Source organism: Diceros bicornis, chromosome 13 (assembly GCF_020826845.1).
Source record: "Diceros bicornis minor isolate mBicDic1 chromosome 13, mDicBic1.mat.cur, whole genome shotgun sequence".
Lineage (NCBI taxonomy): Eukaryota > Metazoa > Chordata > Mammalia > Perissodactyla > Rhinocerotidae > Diceros > Diceros bicornis.
Window position 1 is genome coordinate 13,089,278 of NC_080752.1, and position 20,429 is coordinate 13,109,706.

At 34.3% G+C, this 20,429-nt stretch overlaps 1 protein-coding gene across 4 annotated transcripts in view; it reads right to left on the bottom strand.

Moving 5' to 3' along the window:
- FAF1 (Fas associated factor 1) overlaps positions 1 to 20,429 on the bottom strand; it is a 493,835-nt gene that overhangs the window by 177,328 nt on the left and 296,078 nt on the right. For all 4 annotated transcript variants that reach the window (XM_058552367.1, XM_058552369.1, XM_058552370.1 and 1 more), the window contains one exon: positions 8,853 to 8,939. In XM_058552367.1, the coding sequence (XP_058408350.1) occupies positions 8,853 to 8,939 (87 nt within the window). The remainder of the gene's footprint in view (positions 1 to 8,852; positions 8,940 to 20,429) is intronic.

Genomic DNA, 20,429 nt, shown 5'->3' on the forward strand with positions numbered 1-20,429 from the left:
TCGGTTTTTATTTCATGTATTTGAAACTGTAATTAGGTACATACACATTTAAGATTGTTATGTCTTTTTGACAAATTATCCTTTCAATCATTATGAAATGTCTCTCTTTAGTCCTGGTAATACTCCTTGTATTGTATCTTGTCTGATATTCATATAGTCATTACAGGTTTCTTATGTTTAGTGTTTGCCTAGTAAATATTTTTCCACTCATTTATGTTTAACCACTGTCATTATATTTTAAAGTACATTTCTTGGAGACAGCATATAGCTGAATCTTGCTTTTGAAAATTCATTTTGACAATCTCTGCCTTTTGTGTAGACCATTTATATTTAGTGTAATTATCAATATGGTTCAATTTAAACCTACAATCTTGCTATTTGTTTGGTACGTATTCAATCTTTTCTTTGTTCCTTTTTTCTTTTTTCCTGACTTATTTTCAATTATTTTTTTAATATTCCATTTTATCTCTTTTAATGGCTTATTAGCTATACTTTTCTGTAATTTTTTTAGTGGTTGCTCTAAGGTTTACAATATGCATCTTTAATATAACAGACTACCTTCAATTAATATTACACTACTTCACATATAATGTAGGAACCCTACAACAGTACAATTCCATTCTGTCTTTTATGCTATTGTTGTCATATATTTTACTTCTACATATGTTCAAAACTCCACATTACTTGTTATTTTTTCCTGAAATAGTTATCTTTTAAAGAAATTTAAAAAATAAAGAAAAATCTCTTTTATATTTAACCACATTTTTACCATTACCAGCACTCTTCACACTTCTGTATAGATATAGGTTTATGTTGGTATAATTTTCCTTTTGCCTAAAGAACTTCCTTTAATATTTCCTGTAGTGCAGGTTTGCTGGCACCAAATTCTCTCAGTTTTTGTTTGTCTGAAAAAAGTCTTTTTTTTGCCTTTAGTTTTGAAAGGTTATTTTCACCTGATATAGAATTCTAAGTGGTCATTTTTTTTAACCTTTCAGTACTTTTAAAATGTCATTCCATTGCTTTTTGGCTTGCGTTGTTTCTGACAAGAAATCTAAAGAGTTTATGTTTGTTTCCCTGTGCAATGTGCATTTTTGTATTCCATCTGCTTTGAAATTTTTCTCTTTATCACTTGTTTTCAGCAATTTGATTGTGATACTCCTTAATGTGGAATTCTTTGTGTTTATCCTTCATGGGATTCATTGAGCTTCCTGGAGCTCTAAGTTTTATAGTTTTCATCAAATATGGAAGAATTTCAGAAATTATTTCTTCAAATTTTTTTGTCTTTGACCTCCTTCCTCCACCTTTTCTCTCCTTCTAGACTCTAATTCCATGTATGTAGATTGCTTTATTTTGTCCCAGAGGTCATTGATACTTTGTTCATTTATTCTTGTCTTTTTTTGTCTATGCGCTTCAGTTTAGATAGTTTCTATTGTAAAGTTCACTGATCTTTCCTTTGGCAGTTTCTAATCTGCTGTTAAAGCCCATCCAGTGAAATTTTCATTTTAGATATTATATTGTTTATCTCTAGAAGGTGACATTCTATTTTATATAGTCTGTTCTCTCCTCATTAAGTTCACGTTTTCCTTTAAATCTTTGAGCATATTTATAATATTTATAATAGCTAAATTCCCTATCTGCTAATTTCATTATCTAAGTCACTTCTATGTTTCTTTCTTTTGACTGATTTCTTTCCTGGTTATGGGTTAGCTTTTCCTGCTTGTTTGTGTATATAGTAACTTTTGATTGGATGTTGGACTCTGTTCTTAGAGGCAGTTACCTGTTAACCAGCTTGTTCCTTCTGAAGGTTGTTTTTAAAGCCTGTAAAAGGGAAGGCCTCGAGTAGCCTTCACTCCAGGGCTAGTTTATCTACTCCACTAAGGTGACACTTCTGGGGGTATCTCCTGAATGCCTCATGTATTCACTAAAGTGTCTCTACTATAGCTGGTGGAAACTCAAACTATTCCCAGCACTGTGTGAGCTCTGAGAATTGTTTGCCCTAGAGCTCCGAGTTAATCGTTCCTTTTTTTTTTTTTTTTTTTGTGAGGAAGATCAGCTCTGAGCTAACATCCATGCTAATCCTCCTCTTTCTGCTGAGGAAGATCGGCTCTGAGCTAACATCTACTGCCAATCCTCCTCCTTTTTTTCCCCCAAAGTGCCAGTAGATAGCTGTATGTCATAGTTGCACATCCTCCTAGTTGCTGTATGTGGGACGCGGCCTCAGCATGGCCAGAGAAGCAGTGCGTCAGTGTGCGCCCGGGATCCGAACCTGGGCCGCCAGTAGCGGAGCACGCGCACTTAACCGCTAAGCCACGGGGCCAGCCCCTGAGTTAATCGTTCTTTTACCTGGCAGTTGTTCTTTGACCAGCCTCCTGGAATTTCACCCTTATGCATGCACAGATTAGTATTCAGCTAAAGACCAGGGGAACCCTATGGAGATTTCTGTAGCTTTTTCTCTGCTAGTACTCTGCCTTGCAAAGTCTAGCTGCCTTGACCTCCCTAAACTTCATTCTCTGTCTCTTCAGACCCAATAAAATCACGAGGTTCTGTTTTGGTTTCCTCTCTCTGCTCTGGGATCCAGAAACTGCCTCCAGATAGAATGTAAGACTACTATGGGACTCATTTGTGTCCTTCTTCAGAGTCTTGCACTACCTATTGTCTAGCATCTGAAAACAGTTGTTTCACATATTCTATCCAGTCTTCTAGTTGTTTATAGAGGGGAAAAATTCCTGTAGTCATTACCCCTTCATGGGCAGAAGCAGCAGTCTACAGGTTTGGGATTTTAATAAAATGAAACCAAGATTCACAGCATCAGATCTCAGTGCTTGTAAATTTCCTGTTGGGGACTGTCTCACTTCCATGTGTTCCCCCTCATATTTACTGAGTAAATATGTCCCCTTGAGTGCTTCATCCACCCACCCGAATTTCTCACTCTCTGTTCAGGGTATAGTCCATTTCACGACTTTTCATTTTTGTTAAACTCAAACTTTCTTCTACTGCTTTGAAAGCTATTCTTTCCATCTGTTTAGTCTTTGCCTGTGTTATTTGTAAAACACTCTATGTATTGACAAGGGCAATGAACCCTCTGAAGCTACTGAGTCTCACCACCAACAGAAGCAACATTATCCATGACCTTGCCAAATAAAGACAAAGCCAATGAAAATGTCCAAAGATTGCCTGAATCCGTCTGACCTAGGACAAGCTAACATAGTAATTTAAATAGCATAAGATGACCCTGAAGCTACTCAAAGAATGCTTCTGATTCTGCACGTGCACGCAATATAAAGAAGGTGCTTACCCAAGGGAAAAGGAGCTAATGTTTGTTGAATGCCTACTAAATGCCACACATTACACCAGGGGTTGGCAAACTTTTTCTGTAAAGGGCCAAATAGTAGATATTTTAGGCTGTGGGCCATGTGGTTTTCTCGCAGTTACACATCCAAGCCGTTAGTTATAGTGTAAAAGCAGCTGTGTACAATACATAAACAAATGGGTGTGACTGTGTTCCAATAAAATGTTATTTACAAAAACAGATGGTGAGTGGGATTTGGGCTGACAGTCACAATTGCCAAACCCTACATTATATTACGTGCTTTACATATTAGGTAAAACTATACGAAATTGCTAATATTCAACCATTTTGTCCCTTAAAAATGGCAATTTTCATATGGTTCAACCTATTATGTTAATCCATTTAATCTTCACAATAGTCTTTCAAGGATGTTAACATCATCCTCATTTTGCAGATGAGGAAACTGAAATTCATTAATTAAGCAGCTTATCCAAATAACAGCAATATTGAGATTCACTGAACTTGGTCTGCTTACTTATTTCTCTCTCTCTCTGACACATACACACACACACAGATACAAATCAGCTCAGTGTAGCCTTCCCTCCTAAATCTGTTATTCTACTTGCCACTAAAGAAATATTGAGTTTTGATAATTTAATTTTTATTAGAAAGAAATCTGATTCTCAGTTTATCAAGTTACTATAATCATATGAATTCATCATTTAGTTGCTTATTGTCATAGATGTCAACTTAGTGGAGCAACAATTCAAAAGAGTGAATGTATACAACACTATGTTAGATCGTGCAGAGCATACAAAGATGAGGAAGACAGTTCTTACTCCCAATTTTTAGAATTTACAAAAGGGAGGAACACAAGCATACAAATTAAAATGTAATCAAATGTCCCTTTCTCTGGGAAGCCATTTTTTCACCACCCCCATCTATTAGCAAAATTGGTTTCTCTCTCTTCTATGACTCCATCGCATTTACATAAACTTCAATTGTCATTGTTGACATATCTGTCTCACACTATACTTTGCAATGTCCGAGGAACAGGACCTTACGCTTGCAACTTTAAGGGCCAGCACAGTTACTGGCCTATAGGTGTTGTTTCACAAATGTCAAGTGAATGAATGATAGATGGATGAAAAAACAGTATTAGCCAAAGGTAAACCATATGTTAGACATTATCTAGTACTATGACTACTTCAATCTTCGAAATAAACTTTGGAGTAACTATTTTTGTAACTACTGACTCTTTTAGTCTTCACAACAACTCTAGGAGTAATTATCCATGTTCTACAGTTATAGAGAAGAAGACCCAGAGAGGTTAAGTTGCTTGTGGTTACTCATATAGTAAGCGATAGAGCCACGTGGGAAGAATGAACGAAGGAAAGAACAAAATAAGGAAAAATGAAAGTAATTTAAACAGAAGAATAGAAATATAAACTAATTTCTATGAGGGTTGGAGAAGGAAGCATAGGAAGAGGGATATAGGCAAAGTTTTCTAAAGAAAGGTCTTGAAGGAAGGTGATAATTGTTGCAGGTATTCTAGGTGGAAGGAATAGCATGATTAAATGACACAGAGTGGGAGAGAGCACCAAGCATATTTGAGGAACAGCAAAATGAGAATTTAGCTAAAGCTGAGGTAAATATGGTATCAAATTCAATTCACGAAATATTTATTGAGCATTTACTCTGGCCCTGTATGGGAAAATAAACTTGGAAGGGAAGATTCAGATACAGAATGAAGGGTTTTGAATGCCAGCATAAAAATCTGTACATAAATCAGCAAGTATTGGATTGTCATTGAAGATAAGTAAATAAGGCTGAACGTGATTCATTCTGCACTTTAGAAATATTAACCTTGCAGCAATGGATGGAATGACTATAGTGGAGGCTTCTGAGTTTACTTAGTAGGTAACTACCATGTGGTAAGTAGGTGGTAATTGTGAGAGTTTGTACTTCGACAGCAGCTCCTATAAAGTGAAGGGTAGGGATCCAGTGTCAGGGGAATGTCTATAATTTGACACCTGCCAAACACAATGCATCAAGGGAGAAGTTACAGAAGAAATGGTTTCCATCAGAAAGATCAAAATAGATGACCTACCCTCAATCAGAAATTCTTTTTTATTAAAAAAAAGGAAAGAGGAGTATGTGTGGTTTTGTTTTCATTTTTCTATAAAGCCATTGTGTAATGGTTCTGCTTATAAATGATCTCATTTTCAAAGTGAAAATATTTAATAAGTACCCTTCTGATTCCTAACACATGTCAAAAGACCTCTGATGCTAAAATTCCTAATTTCTCAAGTTCTGAGTTAACATTCTTTAGCCAATGATGGAACCACAGCAGACCATTAGTAATCTCAAAAGAAAAGAAAGGCACACAACAAAGAAGTATGAAAACCTGAAGGATTTTTCCTCCTTTGCATAAGCACTATTAAAACCATGAATTTTTACAACTACATATATTCAAATTGTCAGCATTATAATAAGGTGTCTAGACATAATTCACAGTGTCAAAATTATTTCTACTCTTGGAAACCAAGAGTATCCTTGTTAAAGTGTAAAATGAGATTTTGCCTACTTGCAACTCCTTGTTCTCACAGCTGAACTGTCACAGCATGAAAACATTCCCCTACTGGTGAAGCTTTAGATACCAATTTCCCTGGTGAAGGAGCGCAAAAGAACTGAGTTACTGACAATTCATACAGTATCCCATAGCCCACTAGAGTACAACTACAAGCAAAGAAAATATTTTAACTCTGAAGGGAGATGGGGCAACAATGTTTTAAACGATTGTTGACTTCACTGAGTAGTGTGGAAAATGTCAAAAGACTGTAGTCTATCAGGTTTGTAAGAGACTCAAGATTACACAAGAATCTAAAGTCTATTTCTTTGTTCTGTTTGCTAAGTCAAATGTTAATGAGAAGTACACTGAAGAGAACATCTTCTGTGTTATTGCAAAGTATTTCTCATGCAACATAAAAACGTAAATGAAAAAGTATTTTGATCTAGTTCATTAACTTCTTTTATTAAAAAAATAGCTTTACTGAGGTATAATTTATATGCCATAAAATTTACTCATTTTTAAGCGTCCAATTCAACGACTTTTAGTAAATTTACAGAGTTGTGCAACCATCGCAACAATCTAATTTTAGAACATTCCCATTATCCCAAATCCATTAACTTCTTAATCTAAGATATTTCGATAAATCATGGAAGACACGGGTATGTAAAGCTACTGTATATTCAAAGCCAAACAAATTTCTGCAACTGAGCAGGAAAAGTGCAAACTACCCTCACTTTTAATGACCTTTATAACCAATCCTCTACTCTGGCACTGGGAAGAACATGTTCAGGTGCTTTCTCTGAAAGTTAAACCATTCTAAGTATTAAGTTATGGCACACTGTCTTGGAAAGAAATTAATTATATTTTTGTTGGTAACACATTTCATGCTGTTTACACAGCTGACATTTCTCAGCTGTACCCAATTCATGCCCTAAGCTGTGAGGACAATCTTGTTTTGTAGCCAGATGCCTCCACTTGAGTGATTTAAATAAGTATAAAAACACCATCGTCTGCAACAATATAGATTACAAGCACAGCATTAGGAGTTTTTATAGTCCTAATGAAAGGAAGGTTTCATGACATTTCTTTGGCTAGGATCTCCTTAGAAAACTACAGTTATAAGCTATTTTTGCCAAAACTCAAGCACTGGAGCAAGTGGATCTGTTACGGCACCAGTTAAAAGCAGCCTGGCCCTAAACATCTTTGTTGTATCAAATCATGCAGCTCAAGGCAACATCCTGCCAACGTGGCAGCATTTGCTCTGGGGAGGTGTGGGCAAGCATCACATCACAGGGTCTGGGACAAGGTGCAAATATGAATAATGAGGCAAAAAGAAGCAAGCCTCTTAATTGAGATTCCCTCTTGTGTTTGCTGTGACTTAGATATAGCACCAGCTAGCAGTACAGTCTTGGATATGGTAAATTTTAGCTGCTTTCAATATTTTCCTATAGTAATGAAACTGCATTAGAACTATTTGGTAAAAAATTAAATGTTATAACAATCATTAAAACATGGCCCTCATTAAAGACTGTGTCAACTCAATTCAATGATTTAACACCTAAAATGTATAGAGCATTATGCTACAGGCGAATTTATCTTATTTCAATGAGTTTGCCTATCACTCTTGGAACTGCATTTGATAAGCCTATTTCAGTCTGGTTTCTACAAGAGTGGGGTCCAAGAGCAGTTGGCTTTTCTAACCCTATGAAGTCCCACATTTCTGGACTTTATTACCTTAAATTCATGCTCTTAACCCAGACAATTATTTTTGCTTTAAACTTTTTATTATAGAAAATTTCAAATATATACAAAAGTTGAAATAATAGTATAATAAACCCAATATATGCATTACCCAGCTTCCAAAAGGATCAATAGATGGCTAATTTGGATTTTTCTACATCCCCACTCACTCCCCCAACCCCAAAGATTTGGTTTCTAGGTGCAGACCTACATCACTCATCTGTCAGTGGTCATGCTGTTGCAGTGGCCCACATACAAAAAGAGGAAGATTGGAGATGTTAGCTCAGGGCAAATATTCCTCAGCAAAAAAAAAAAAAAAAAAAATGATGGTGGTGATGAGAGAGGAGGAGTAATTATTATCCAGACAGAAATGTAATATTTACTAGAAAATACAAAAAGATGATTCAATTCTTAGCTACAATCATATTTGGGTATTTATTATTAAAAGATGTTTACAAAGTCTCAATTTCTTTTTAGCTCTATTTATTTTAAAAATTGGACTTAACTTTAGAATTCTTGAAACATTTTCATTTTTTACTTTAAAAACAATGGGTATCTGGTTAGAACAACCAAGATTAAGGGTAAAAGTGGCCAAAATGTAATTTTAGTTGGCCTCTTTAGATGATAACATTTATTCTCTTGGAAAAAATCAATCACTGGTAAGAGGGCAGAGATAGGGAAGGTTTTAAAATTTACAATAGGAAAATCATTATAAGTAGATATAATAATAGATAAAAATGACAGACTAAATCTTTTCTTCCAGTTTTTTACAGTAATGAAAATTATGGGTATATTTAAGCATAGAGTGCTATTAATATTTACTGTAAAAATTAACTTTTTTAAAGTGCTAATCTACTATGGGAAATGTAGTTTCAAAATTAAATATGATTAGGTTGATTTTGAGATATCTGTAATTTAGGAAAAAAAATTTTTGAGCTTGGGATATTTCATTAGTAATGTCTGAATATATTCTTTTTATCAAGGAAATATGTAAGTCAAATCAAGCAGCATCAAGATCCTGATACTGACATTGTAACATTACCAAATGAATGCTGATACACTTGGCTTACGATGTCTCTTCTGCAAGTGAATTACAGTTATTACAATTCTTATTTTCATATTATTTGATTTATAAAACTCTTTCAATACAACATTTAAAGCATTTCATTCTGCTTATTATCACAGCCAATCAGACTGAAAGTGGCAAAAGAGAGAAGAGGGTATAAAACTGATAACTCAACTGTCACTTACTGAGTCATCTGTGGCAGTAGTCGGCCAGCCCTCCCATAATTGATGGCGAACAGGGATGCTTGTGAGGTCATACACATTTCTTTTTACCTATAAAAAGAAAGGGACAGCACAATTAAAATAGAGTTTCCATACGACATATGATAGTTACCAGTTAATTTATGTGATATACACTATATTTCCTGTGTTTTCTTCTAGATTCAAAACAAGAATTTAAAACTAGGAAAACACAAGTCAGAAAAATTTTGTAAAAAAATCTGAAATTTAAAAGCAGATTCTCAATGAAGCCTAGACAAAATAATAATTCAAGAAACATCCCCCCTCTGCCAATGGTTTTTATATTCCTAGATGGCTTTAAGTTTCTTTTTAGTCAAGAAACTTCTGGTACATGGTTCACTTAAGACAGACTATAACTATAAATTTTTATAATCTATTTAATTTTTAAATGACTCAAGATATGCAATGATTCAAACAAAAGATACACTTCAAGTTTCTATGTGGGAGAGAGAAGGATGGTAGTTCTTTTTTTGGAGGGGGCAGGTGGAAAAACCTGAAATTTTCTTTATTGTTTGATGTAAGTTTCAAAGATATAAAAACTTATTAATAAAGCAGCACAGGTTATTTCTTTGAAATCACCCCAAATTAAAAACTATTTCAAGACAATATTTATTAACTGAGAATCATCTATCAATACACTATTTAGGCCTTTCCTAGAAAGAAAATACAGTAATGATACTTTTTATTTTAAATATTGTTAAAGAAGAAAAACTATTTTTCTCAACATGATATTACACTTTTCACTTTAACAGGAGAGGAGGTAAGTAATTCATCAGAGTAAAGTTTTGGAAAGTTAAACTCTCTGTTACCCAGTAATTAAGAAGTATCATATCTTTCTTCAGCTTTTTTTCTAAATAGGTTACAAAAATTCTATTTCGTTCCATATTTACAAATAAAATAAATTATCAAATCGTAAGAATGGAGGGATCATTTATCTTAATTAACTCTTCAGGTTAGTTACGGGATTACCCTATTATAACAAATGAGGCTCGTGCTGAAATGTTGCACATTAATATGTTCTATAACACGACTTCAATATGGAAAACAAGCGGCATTCATTCATGTTTTAAAAATGCAGAAGCCTAAAGTATCATGTTGTCCAATTACAGCAGTTTGTATCACATTACTGTTTATTATACATAAACACATCTAAGTTATCCTTCCAGTGAAATAGAGATATATATTCATTGGGGAAAGGAAAAAAAAAAAAACACAAAACATGGAACTCAATCCATTTTTATCTCTCGTGTACACCTGTGGAAAAAGACTTAGTAAATGAGAACTGAGGAGCTTGGGGACACGGCTCGATCCCCACTCAATTCAAACAAACAGCTTTTCTTCAGAGGTTCCTAGCAATGGCCAGTCTACCATGCAGCATTTTGTTTATGGTCAGTCACATCAAGTTTGGAAATTTTCATTAGTCAATCAACCCAGCAATTTAACCAAATGCAACTGGGCTAATCTCTGACCATTTCCACTAGCTAAGACTATTCTGTCATGCTTAAACATTAGTGTTTCAAGGAGAAAGGTATTCCATAAACCCAAAGCATTATATTAATAAAAGAAAGGAAAAGGACAGAAGAGGGGAGTCTGAGGAGACTTTAGGCTGAAAGGCAAAAAAAAATTCCTTTCTTAAAGTTATTTTTCAATTATGTTGTCTAGATACACCAAGCTTAATCAGCTATTTTTGAAAAAAAAAGCAGGACAAATATTTACTTCTGTTGGAAAGGTGGCAAGGCTGCCCCAGCATTGGAGAGTATACACAAATACTATGAGTTGATTATACAAACAAATAACTTTGGAGTGGGATTCTTTAAATTCCACCTTAATTCCAAAACACAACAATACGGTATTATGAAATAAACAGTATTTTTCTTCTTTCATTAACTCATCTGCAACTGCACTGAATTGAATAACATTCCTTTGCTATTCTAAGCCTGAAAAACATGTTCTGGCTATAGTGTTATGTTGGTATAAAGCACAACGCCAGACTGATGTGCTGAACAAAAGTGATCAAAGTTAGAGTAATGTTAGCCATTGCACAAGTATTTGGCTTCATTGTTCTCCCCAGAATGACATCTGTTAAGCAACTTGTCGTAGAATAAACTGTTTAATGCAGACAGAACTTGGCTGAGAGGGTACAACGTAAAGCATATTAGGCTAATGTTTGATTGCGCCAATGAAAAAGCTAAATTCACAGAGTTTCTGAGATTAAGCCAAAAGAATCTGGTGTTAAACCACAATCACTAAGCAACAACTTAAGTGAAAACAAATTAGTTTTTAAAAAATAATTCCATGTTTATCAATGCTGTAACCACAGGCAGACTTCACCATTACATGGAAGAAACATAAGTGATAAGATAGCAAAAGTACAAAATGAGTGACGGTTTTACTAATGGAGATATAAAAATTCCATTATCTTTATTGATGGTTTTCTTTAATCAAAATTTTAAGTCACAATTCAGCAGAGAAGGAAAAAATCTGAAATGTACACAAAGCAAAAGTAAAAATGATTTTTTAAAAAAATTAGTGTTCTAGGAAACCTGAATGACAAAACACAGCTGTGTATAAAATGATGCTGATAAATTTAAGGTCATCATGAAACAAACGAAGGACACAGTTCTCTCAGAGAAGGAAGCAAGATGGAGGATCAGAGCAGGGAGTGGGAGGAAGGAGACGAGAGAGGAAGGACTAAAGGGAAAAGGAGAAAGAGAGAGGGAGGGGTGAAAGAGAGAGGGAGGGGAGAGAGAGAGAAAGAGAGAGAGAGAAAGAGAGAGATTGCTGTGAGAGACGCTCGAGAGAGGCAGAAAGAACACACACACAGGCTGGGTTGCTGTAGCTGGCACGCCCAGCTGCCATTATTGTGCTACTTCTGATGGAGTTTTATCTTTAGAAATTTGTGTTAAATTCCAGTTAAGGACAAGTGGCCCTTCACAGGGTAACATTTCCTAAGGTCCTTTTTTGTCTTACACATTTCCTTTGATCAGCATTGGCTCAAGATCATGCTGAACCTTCATAATCTTTTCAATTCTTGTTATGCATTAAGCTCTAAAACTATGAGATTTCAGGCTGCTAAACTATGCAAATGTTTCAATTAGTGCTGATGAAATTTAATAAATGCTTTGATTATCAGCTGAACATTAAAATTATGTTACAAACTGTACTGTATTTGGATCAAGTGTTCTAGATTGACAATAGATTTTCCAGAGTTTGTTTTCTAGATTTTCTCAAAGGACAATTTCATTTCTTCCCCATTGCTTCAGATAAGACAATCCGTTTGTGACTAAGAAAAAAATATAAATCAGATTAACTTGAAATCAGATTAACAGAATATGGTACTGGTTTGTTTGTTTATTATTTTGCTATTCATTGTTAATAAACATCTATTTATATATATAATTAATGTAAAAAGCAAGCAGTGATTTCCACATTAAACTTTGTATTTCCGCACGGTGGAAATTTCAATGACAAACACAGCACTGAGGAAAAGATCATTTTATTATAACGTGCTCAATATAAAATTATGTAAGATATTCATCTCCCACAAAGTTTTCGAGTTCCCTAAATTTTCAAATGGTTTTATTTTTTAGTTAAATTTTATCAGAATTTCTTAGAAAAAAAGTCTTAGAAAGTTACTGTGCTAAAGGCTAAATTTTGAGGCTTAGAATTAGCTTCAAATGGGTTGTTTGTAGCTATTCAAATTGAAAAATATAAAACTTAGTAGATAACTTCGTCAGCTACAACAAAGTCATTCCTTGTGAGCTAAGTGTTGGTCAAACTATTGAAAAACATTTCAGAGAATTTTAAATATCATTCGGGTATTATCCAAGTGAAAGTAGATTCTGATAAGAGAAAGGAAAGTCACAAAGTTTGAGGTACCGTGGCATAATGAGAGGCAGAGAACTTGATTTTCAGTCTTAATTCTGCCCAGCTGTTACTGTGGGCAAGCTGGTGGAACCTCTCTGAGACTTAGTCTACTCAATGTTAGAAAAGAATACAACAACATCACTTCTGATTTTCAAAGCTCTAAAATCCTATGATTTTATGAAATTATAGGAGTTAATCCTAGGTACAAGAAAAGAAGAGCTACATATTTTCAAGATTAGCAAGTAATGAGGGAAAGTTTAAAACCATTAAGGCTAGAAAATGGAAGAAAAATAGCAAAGACTTAATAAACAACACATCAAAAGGAAAATTGCAAAGAATTTCAGGTAAGAAATAAAGATAGAATAAATATTTTAAGTGATTTTTTTTTCTTGGATGAAGAAAAGTCTTACTTTTTGCTTTTATTACACTAAAAAGTCTAGATTTAAAACAAAAAGGCTAAATAATATTTTCCCCTCATGAGATCTCATTTAAAAATAAAGCTTGTCACAAAGGCTTCCTAAATAACTATTCCATCAACAAAATATTATCAGTGAGGCTATGGTTTTCACAGAGTACTACTAGCTAAGTGATATAGTTGTGAAGTTCTACTAATTTATTTTAACATCTTTAAAATTTTGATATCTGGCCCATGATTCTTCACATATCAAACATTCTAATATAGCAAAAAACAGAAACAAAATATTTAATTGCCATGGGCTTACAACAGCTATCAATTTGTTAGCACTCTAATTTCTAGACTGTCTGAATTAAGGACACTATGGCAAATTACAGCCCTTACATAAAAAACACCCTGAAACTACATACATCTGTCTCATTCTCTTATCAATCTTAGAAGAAAAAGACCTTTGGTCATATTATAACCTGAGTGTGTCCAAATTTTAAATATATCAAATTTTGAACTCCAAGTACTTCACACTATCAAATGATGCTCTGGTTAAGAGTTTGCTCAATAATAACTGCACCGAACAAATAAGTATTTGTGTGTGTGTGTGTGTGTTTAAATCAAAATAAGGCATACAGACTAGGCTTAGCTCCAGTTTCCTGCAATCATTGGTGCTCTGAAAGGCTTATAGTTAATAAACCAATCACTTCTGATCCAGACTGGGTTGGAATATACACTTACTACCTAAGAATTTTTCTTTTTCTTCTTCTTTTTTTAACATATTGTACACTCACAGCAGTTGCACATGGATTTGTTTTACTAAGATGCAAGTTAAACTCTCCTAAAAAATCCTTCCTGAACAAAAACACTTGACACCGGATGGTGCAAGGGGAATGAGAAGGTGGCATCAGTAATCAAATGTTAATTAGCAAGCTTTTTTTTCCTTTCCCTCAGGGCTGGCCTGTGTTGGAGAATTCAAATCAGAAATCAATGCTCCAAGTGTTTAACTATTACTTCTTCTCATTAACCATTTAAAAGACTCAGCAATTCTGTCTTCATAAAAACAGTAACTCAAGACACTTCTTTTTCTCAAATACCATCCTTCCAGAAAACAATGAAGATGTTGTTTGAAGAAAACTATAAAATCGAAGTTGCTTTCAATCAGGCTTTGAACTAACTGTATTCTGCTCTTTTAAAACATCTTTAGCCTCTAACTGAATTCTTCATTCCAACAACTGTAACTAAGTTTTGCTTTGTATACCATAGTTTAAAAACTTTTACACCTCTTATTTGTCTGTAAAGAAATTTGACAATCGGCATCTTAGGAGAATACCAGGAATGATGACAATAAAGCTAATCAAATATGGAAACTAATTTGAATGCACATAGTTGGAAATGGATTTTAGCCATCCTGAAAAACTACCAAGGATAAGATTTAACTTATCCTTGTTAGGATGTAACTGCCATTACAAACATGGTTATATTCATAATTTCCTATCCTAAAAGTTTGGTGTAAGTGAAAATCATATAAAAACTGCAAAGTTAGATATTTAAAGTGACTGAACTAATGATCATAAATTTATTAAAATGAATTCATATCTTTAGTTGAAGGTTAAGCCTGGACTTTAAAAGAGAATTCCTAACGTGCTAAGAAAAGATTTATAGATGAGCAAGGCTGAGTATATTTCACAAATAGAAAAGATGTTAAATTTTAAGAGCTTTCTGGAAAAAAGAAAGGTTTAGAGAAATTGTGAAGTTGCAGAAGTTGAAATCATAAACAACAACAAAAACTGTAACAATTATTTCCAACAATAGTGGTTCTCAAAGTGTGGTGCCTGGACAAGCAGTATTAGTATCACCTGGAAACTATTAGAAATGAAAACTCAGGGCACCCACCCCAGACCTAGTGCATTAGAATCTCGGGGGCCCAGCAATCTGTGTTTTAACAAGCCCTCTAGGTAATTCTTACCAAGCCAAAGTTTAAGCAGCACTGTTTTAAGATGTGTGAATTAGAGGCTCTCCCAGATGGCCTGTGCCTCTCTAGTTTATTGATTCTGAAGTTCTTTGAACTCTTGCCTAAGAGTTCAAATGATTAATGAATCAAATGAATCAAATGACAGAAAGCAACTATTAACAAACCTAAAAGGAGACATTAACAACAACACAATAATAGTAGGGGATCTTAATACCCCACTTACATCAATGGATAGATCATCCAGACAAAAAGTCAATAAAGAAATAGTAGACTTAAATGAAAAACTGGACGAGATGGACCTAGTAGACATACACAGAGCACTCCATCCTAAAACGGCTGACTACACATTCTTCTCAAGTGCACATGGAACATTCTCAAGGATAGACCATATGTTGGGAAACAAAGCAAGCCTCAATAAATTTAAGAAGATTGAAATCATAACAAGCATCTTTTCAGACCATAAGGCTATGAAACTGGAAATGAACCATGAAAAAAAACTGGGAAAGTGACAAAAATGTGGAGATTAAACAACATGCTACTGAACAACCAATGGATCATTGATGAAATTAAAGGAGAAATCAAAAACTATCTGGAAACAAACGAAAATGAAAATATGCCATACCAAACCATATGGGATGCAGCAAAAGCGGTCCTGAGAGGGAAACTCATAGCGATACAAGCCCACCTTAACAAACAAGAAAAAGCCCAAATAAGCTACCTTAAATTACACCTAACAGAACTAGAAAAAGAAGAACAAACAAAGCCCAAAGTCAGCAGAAGGAGAGAAATAATGAAAATCAGAGCAGAAATAAATGATATTGAGACCAAAAAAACAGTAGAAAGGATTAATGAAACAAAGAGTTGGTTCTTTGAGAAGATAAACAAAATCGACAAACCCTTAGCCAGGCTTACTAAGAAAAAAAGAGAAAAGGCTCAAGTAAATAAAATTAGAAATGAAAGAGGAGAAATTACAATGGATACCACGGAAATACAGAGGATTATAAGAGAATACTATGAGAAATTATATGCCAACAAATTGGACAATCTAGAAGAAATGGATAAATTCTTAGACTCATACAACCTCCCAAAAATGAACCAAGAAGAAATGGAGAATCTGAATAGACCAATCACAAGTAAAGAGATTGAAACAGTAATCAAAAACCTCCCAAAAAATAAAAGTCCAGACCAGATGGCTTCTCCGGTGAATTTTACCAAACATTCAAAGAAGATTTAATACCCATCCTTCTCAAACTATTCCAAAAAATAGAGGAAGATGGAACAAATGAGTATGATTAATAATAATTTGTTACAGAAATTCTAGAAATGCTATAATGTGCTTGGATGATAAAGTGATCATTTTTAATCCAAGAAATTAATGAGACATGGCACTACCTCTTTACTACAGACTTCATAGCACTGAAATAATTGATAAATAATAATCTTCATCACTGAAAATCTGTGTTAATCTTCTGTATTTCTGCCTTAAGCCTGAATATGATTGCTTTCTGGCTATAATATATATTTGGACATTGCAATAAAACTGCAAATCCACAATAAATGATCTATTGGTCACACTAAATAAACTTGGAAGACACCTGTACACATCAGCAGAACTGAAGAAATGTCCCTAAACACCAGAGAACTATGTTTGAAGCAAATGGAAGACTAAACAGTTTTGGTGTTTGTTTGTTTTTGCCTCTCTCATAGGCTAGGTGAAATAAGACCCAAAGGAAAAACAGTGAGAGGTTAACCTCATATCAGTCAGTCAAGACCTTGTCTTAGACGGCAATATTTCCTCTTTATACTTTATGGAAACAGTAATAGAGCAAAATTTTTCCAACTATTTAATGGCCTTACAGATACCACAGAAGCAATTTTTCTTTATTGCCTGCAATGAATAAAACATCAGTCACACAATTAATGCCCTTAAAATTTCTCCTTTTAAAATCAAGTAAATTAATCAATTTATAATTCCTTCCACAAAGGAGAACACCAATTAAGTCAAAAGTCAATCCTAGAAATAATTGGAACAATTTTAAGAATATTTTTAGGAGTTTTATTTTAACCTAAAAACCATTTTATAAAGTTCAATTTTGTGTACTACTTCAAAGATTGGTCACATAAACCAAGAAATACTTGTATACCAGAAATGTTGATTTTTAACTCTGAATTTTAGTAGACAATTTTATATAATGTCAGAAACAGTGTACAAGTTAATCTTAAGAACATAATCATACATATAAACCATATATTTAGCTACAAGGATATTCATTACTGCCTTGTTTATCATCATACACACACAAAATAGGCATAATCTTAATACTCAATAACAGGATAAATAAACAAATGAAATATCATACAGCCATTAAAATGATGATATATAACTAGGGTCAGCAAAGTACAGCCCAGAGGCCAAATCCAGTATGCTGTCTGTTTTGGTAAAAAAAGCTGTATTGGAACACCATTACTTCCATATGGTTATATACTGTCTGTGGCTGCTTTTGCATTACCATGATGGCCGAGTTGAGCAGATGCAACAGAGACCGTATGGCCTGCATAGCCTAAAATATTTATAATCTAGCTCTTTACAGAAAAAGTTTGCTGACCCTGATGTAGAAGAATATTAAATAACATTAAAACTTGTTATACGTTAAAGAAAAGCAGGTTACAAAATTATGTATATTTCTGCTTGTTATTAAGTTATATACACACATATACATATATGTTTGGTACATTTACATATGTATGTATACTATATGTATGCACAGAAAAGAGATATAGAACGAATGTTAAAATTTGTTACCTCTGTATCATGGGATTATGACTCATTTTTAATTTCTGTATATCTATTTTTTCTAAGTTTCTATCACTTTTGTACTAAGAAAAATTTTTTAATTTTTGTTTTTATTCAAAGTAAAGACATGCACTTGGAGTCAGAACAACCTAGTTTTCATTTCAGCTGTGCCACTAATTATCTGAGTGACCCTGAGAAAAGGAGAGGGGAAGAAAAGAGAAAGGTAACCAAACATTTATTGAGCATCTTCTATTACCATAAAAAGGTTTTATGCTAACATATCATCCTCACAACAACCTTTTACATATATTATTATCTTCATTTTACAAATAAGGAAACTGAGGCTCAAAGACAATAAATAATTTGCCTATTTTACTGGTTAGTAAATGGTGAGATTAGTATTTAATTTACTTCTATGAGACTCTAAAGTCTAGATTCTTTCATGACTATGACATATCTTCTCTTAACCTGAATTTCCTCTTCTGTAAAACAAAGAGTTGCAATAAATTATCTTTAAAATTTTTTTCCACCTGACACTTTTATAATTGTAATGTGTAAGAATTTTCTGAGACCATTTACACTTACTCTGAATGTGGGCATTAAGTGATAACAAGTAAGAGTGACCAACTATGTTCAAAACCTCTGTCAGGGGCCAGCCCCGTGGCTTAGCGGTTAAGTGCGTGCGCTCCGCTGCTGGCGGCCCGGGTTCGGATCCCGGGCGCACACCGACGCACCGCTTCTCCGGCCACGCTGAGGCCGCATCTCACATACAGCAACTAGAAGGATGTGCAGCTATGACATACAACTATCTACTGGGGCTTTGGAGGGAAAAAATAAATAAATAAAATCTTTAAAAAAAACAAAAAAACAAAAAAACCTCTGTCATGAGAGCAAGTCAGTCTTTTCACACCTGTTGTGCTGCAACAGGCAATGACAAGCAGTTACAGGCTGTCAATTTTGTACTTTTAAGTGCTGTAGAGGAAGGACAACTGCCAGATCAAATAGCGACTTGTTATTGTTTCAACGATTAAATGCTGCCTTCACAGTAAGAGGGCAGTTCCTGGTGTCACACACAGCTGGGAAAGAAACAGCAAGATAAAAAATTTTCAAGGAAAATAGATCAACGTAAAAGGAGAACCATTAAAACAGTAAATAAACTTTATCATGTGAGGGTTAGCAAGGGCTCTTCTCTTATAAACTTCTGCTGAATGCCTTCTGAGTCCCCACCCCATAGAAATGTAAGAGTTTTGTCTGGAATAAAAGAATAGAAAGAAATTCACACTATGGGCCTGCGTCTTCTACTTTGCCAATATACAGTTTAATTATGCCCGATCTTGTTATTCCAGTTTTTCCTCTCTCAACAGTTGGGTACTCCTGCCAACCCCTCTTCCATGCTTTTGATTTGGACAAGTGAAATTCTGATCAGATATTTGTTTTATTTGCAACCTCTGTAAGTCCTAAAATAAAATATCATCTATAAGGAAGATGTGGGGCAATGCCATTAATCTCCTCTGCCAATTTGTTTTTTATAGAATAGCATTTTCCTTAAAATTTCACACACGCACACACACACACAGACAAATTAAACTGCTTGCACAAATGTCAGTCAGTTAATGGATAAGTCAGGATGATAATGCAGATTTTAAAAATTCTTAATCCATTTCTTGTTTCTTGTTAAAAAATGTTTTTCTTAAAGAAAAGACCATCACTTCTATAGCAAACTTCAAATTTTTTTAAAACGCTGACAATCTTACTGTTTTTGGCAAAGACCCATCTTTGTATTTTTATAAAGACTGTGTATCCTTTTCCACTCTGGTAGCGCCACACTGATGCTCAGACATGATGTTTATATTTGCTTTGCAGCTTTCTGTTGCCCATCCAAGCCTTTGCCTTTCTCTGAGATTCTGAAAGAAGTGGTGGGAACCATCAGCAATGGAACCTCAGTATATAATCAGGTCTCCTATAATTTTATCTTTTCTTGTTAACAAAAAAATGCAAAAAACAAAGACAACAAAGGCACTTAGTGTTGGGGTCTGCTATGAATACTAAAGTGGCCTGGGGGTGTGGCTCATGAAGTGAAAATAAACCATTCAAGTCACCCACATAAAGAAGAAAGTTTGGGAACAACTAGGCTAGTGTTTGCATTTGGGGCCCTGGAGTCAGGAGTGCTACATTTCCCTTTACTCTGCTTAACCAAGGCACCAGAGACAACCTATTTAACCTCTCCTTTTGGAAATATTAAGTAATCTCTTCCAAAGAAAGCCCTGAGAGATATTTTAAAATGTGTTGATCAGGTTTTCTGATTCTAACTTGCTACTTTCCAAAATCAGCTTTCAGCATCACTCTTCTGAGAGAGATGTGGGTGAGAGGACAGGGAGGATCTCTTAAGGAAAGTAGCTGCCTTGGCCAAGAGCAGCTCTTACAATAAGAGGATAGGCACCAAAATTATACACCTAGTTAATTTTAGGTGAATGAAGTAGAGCT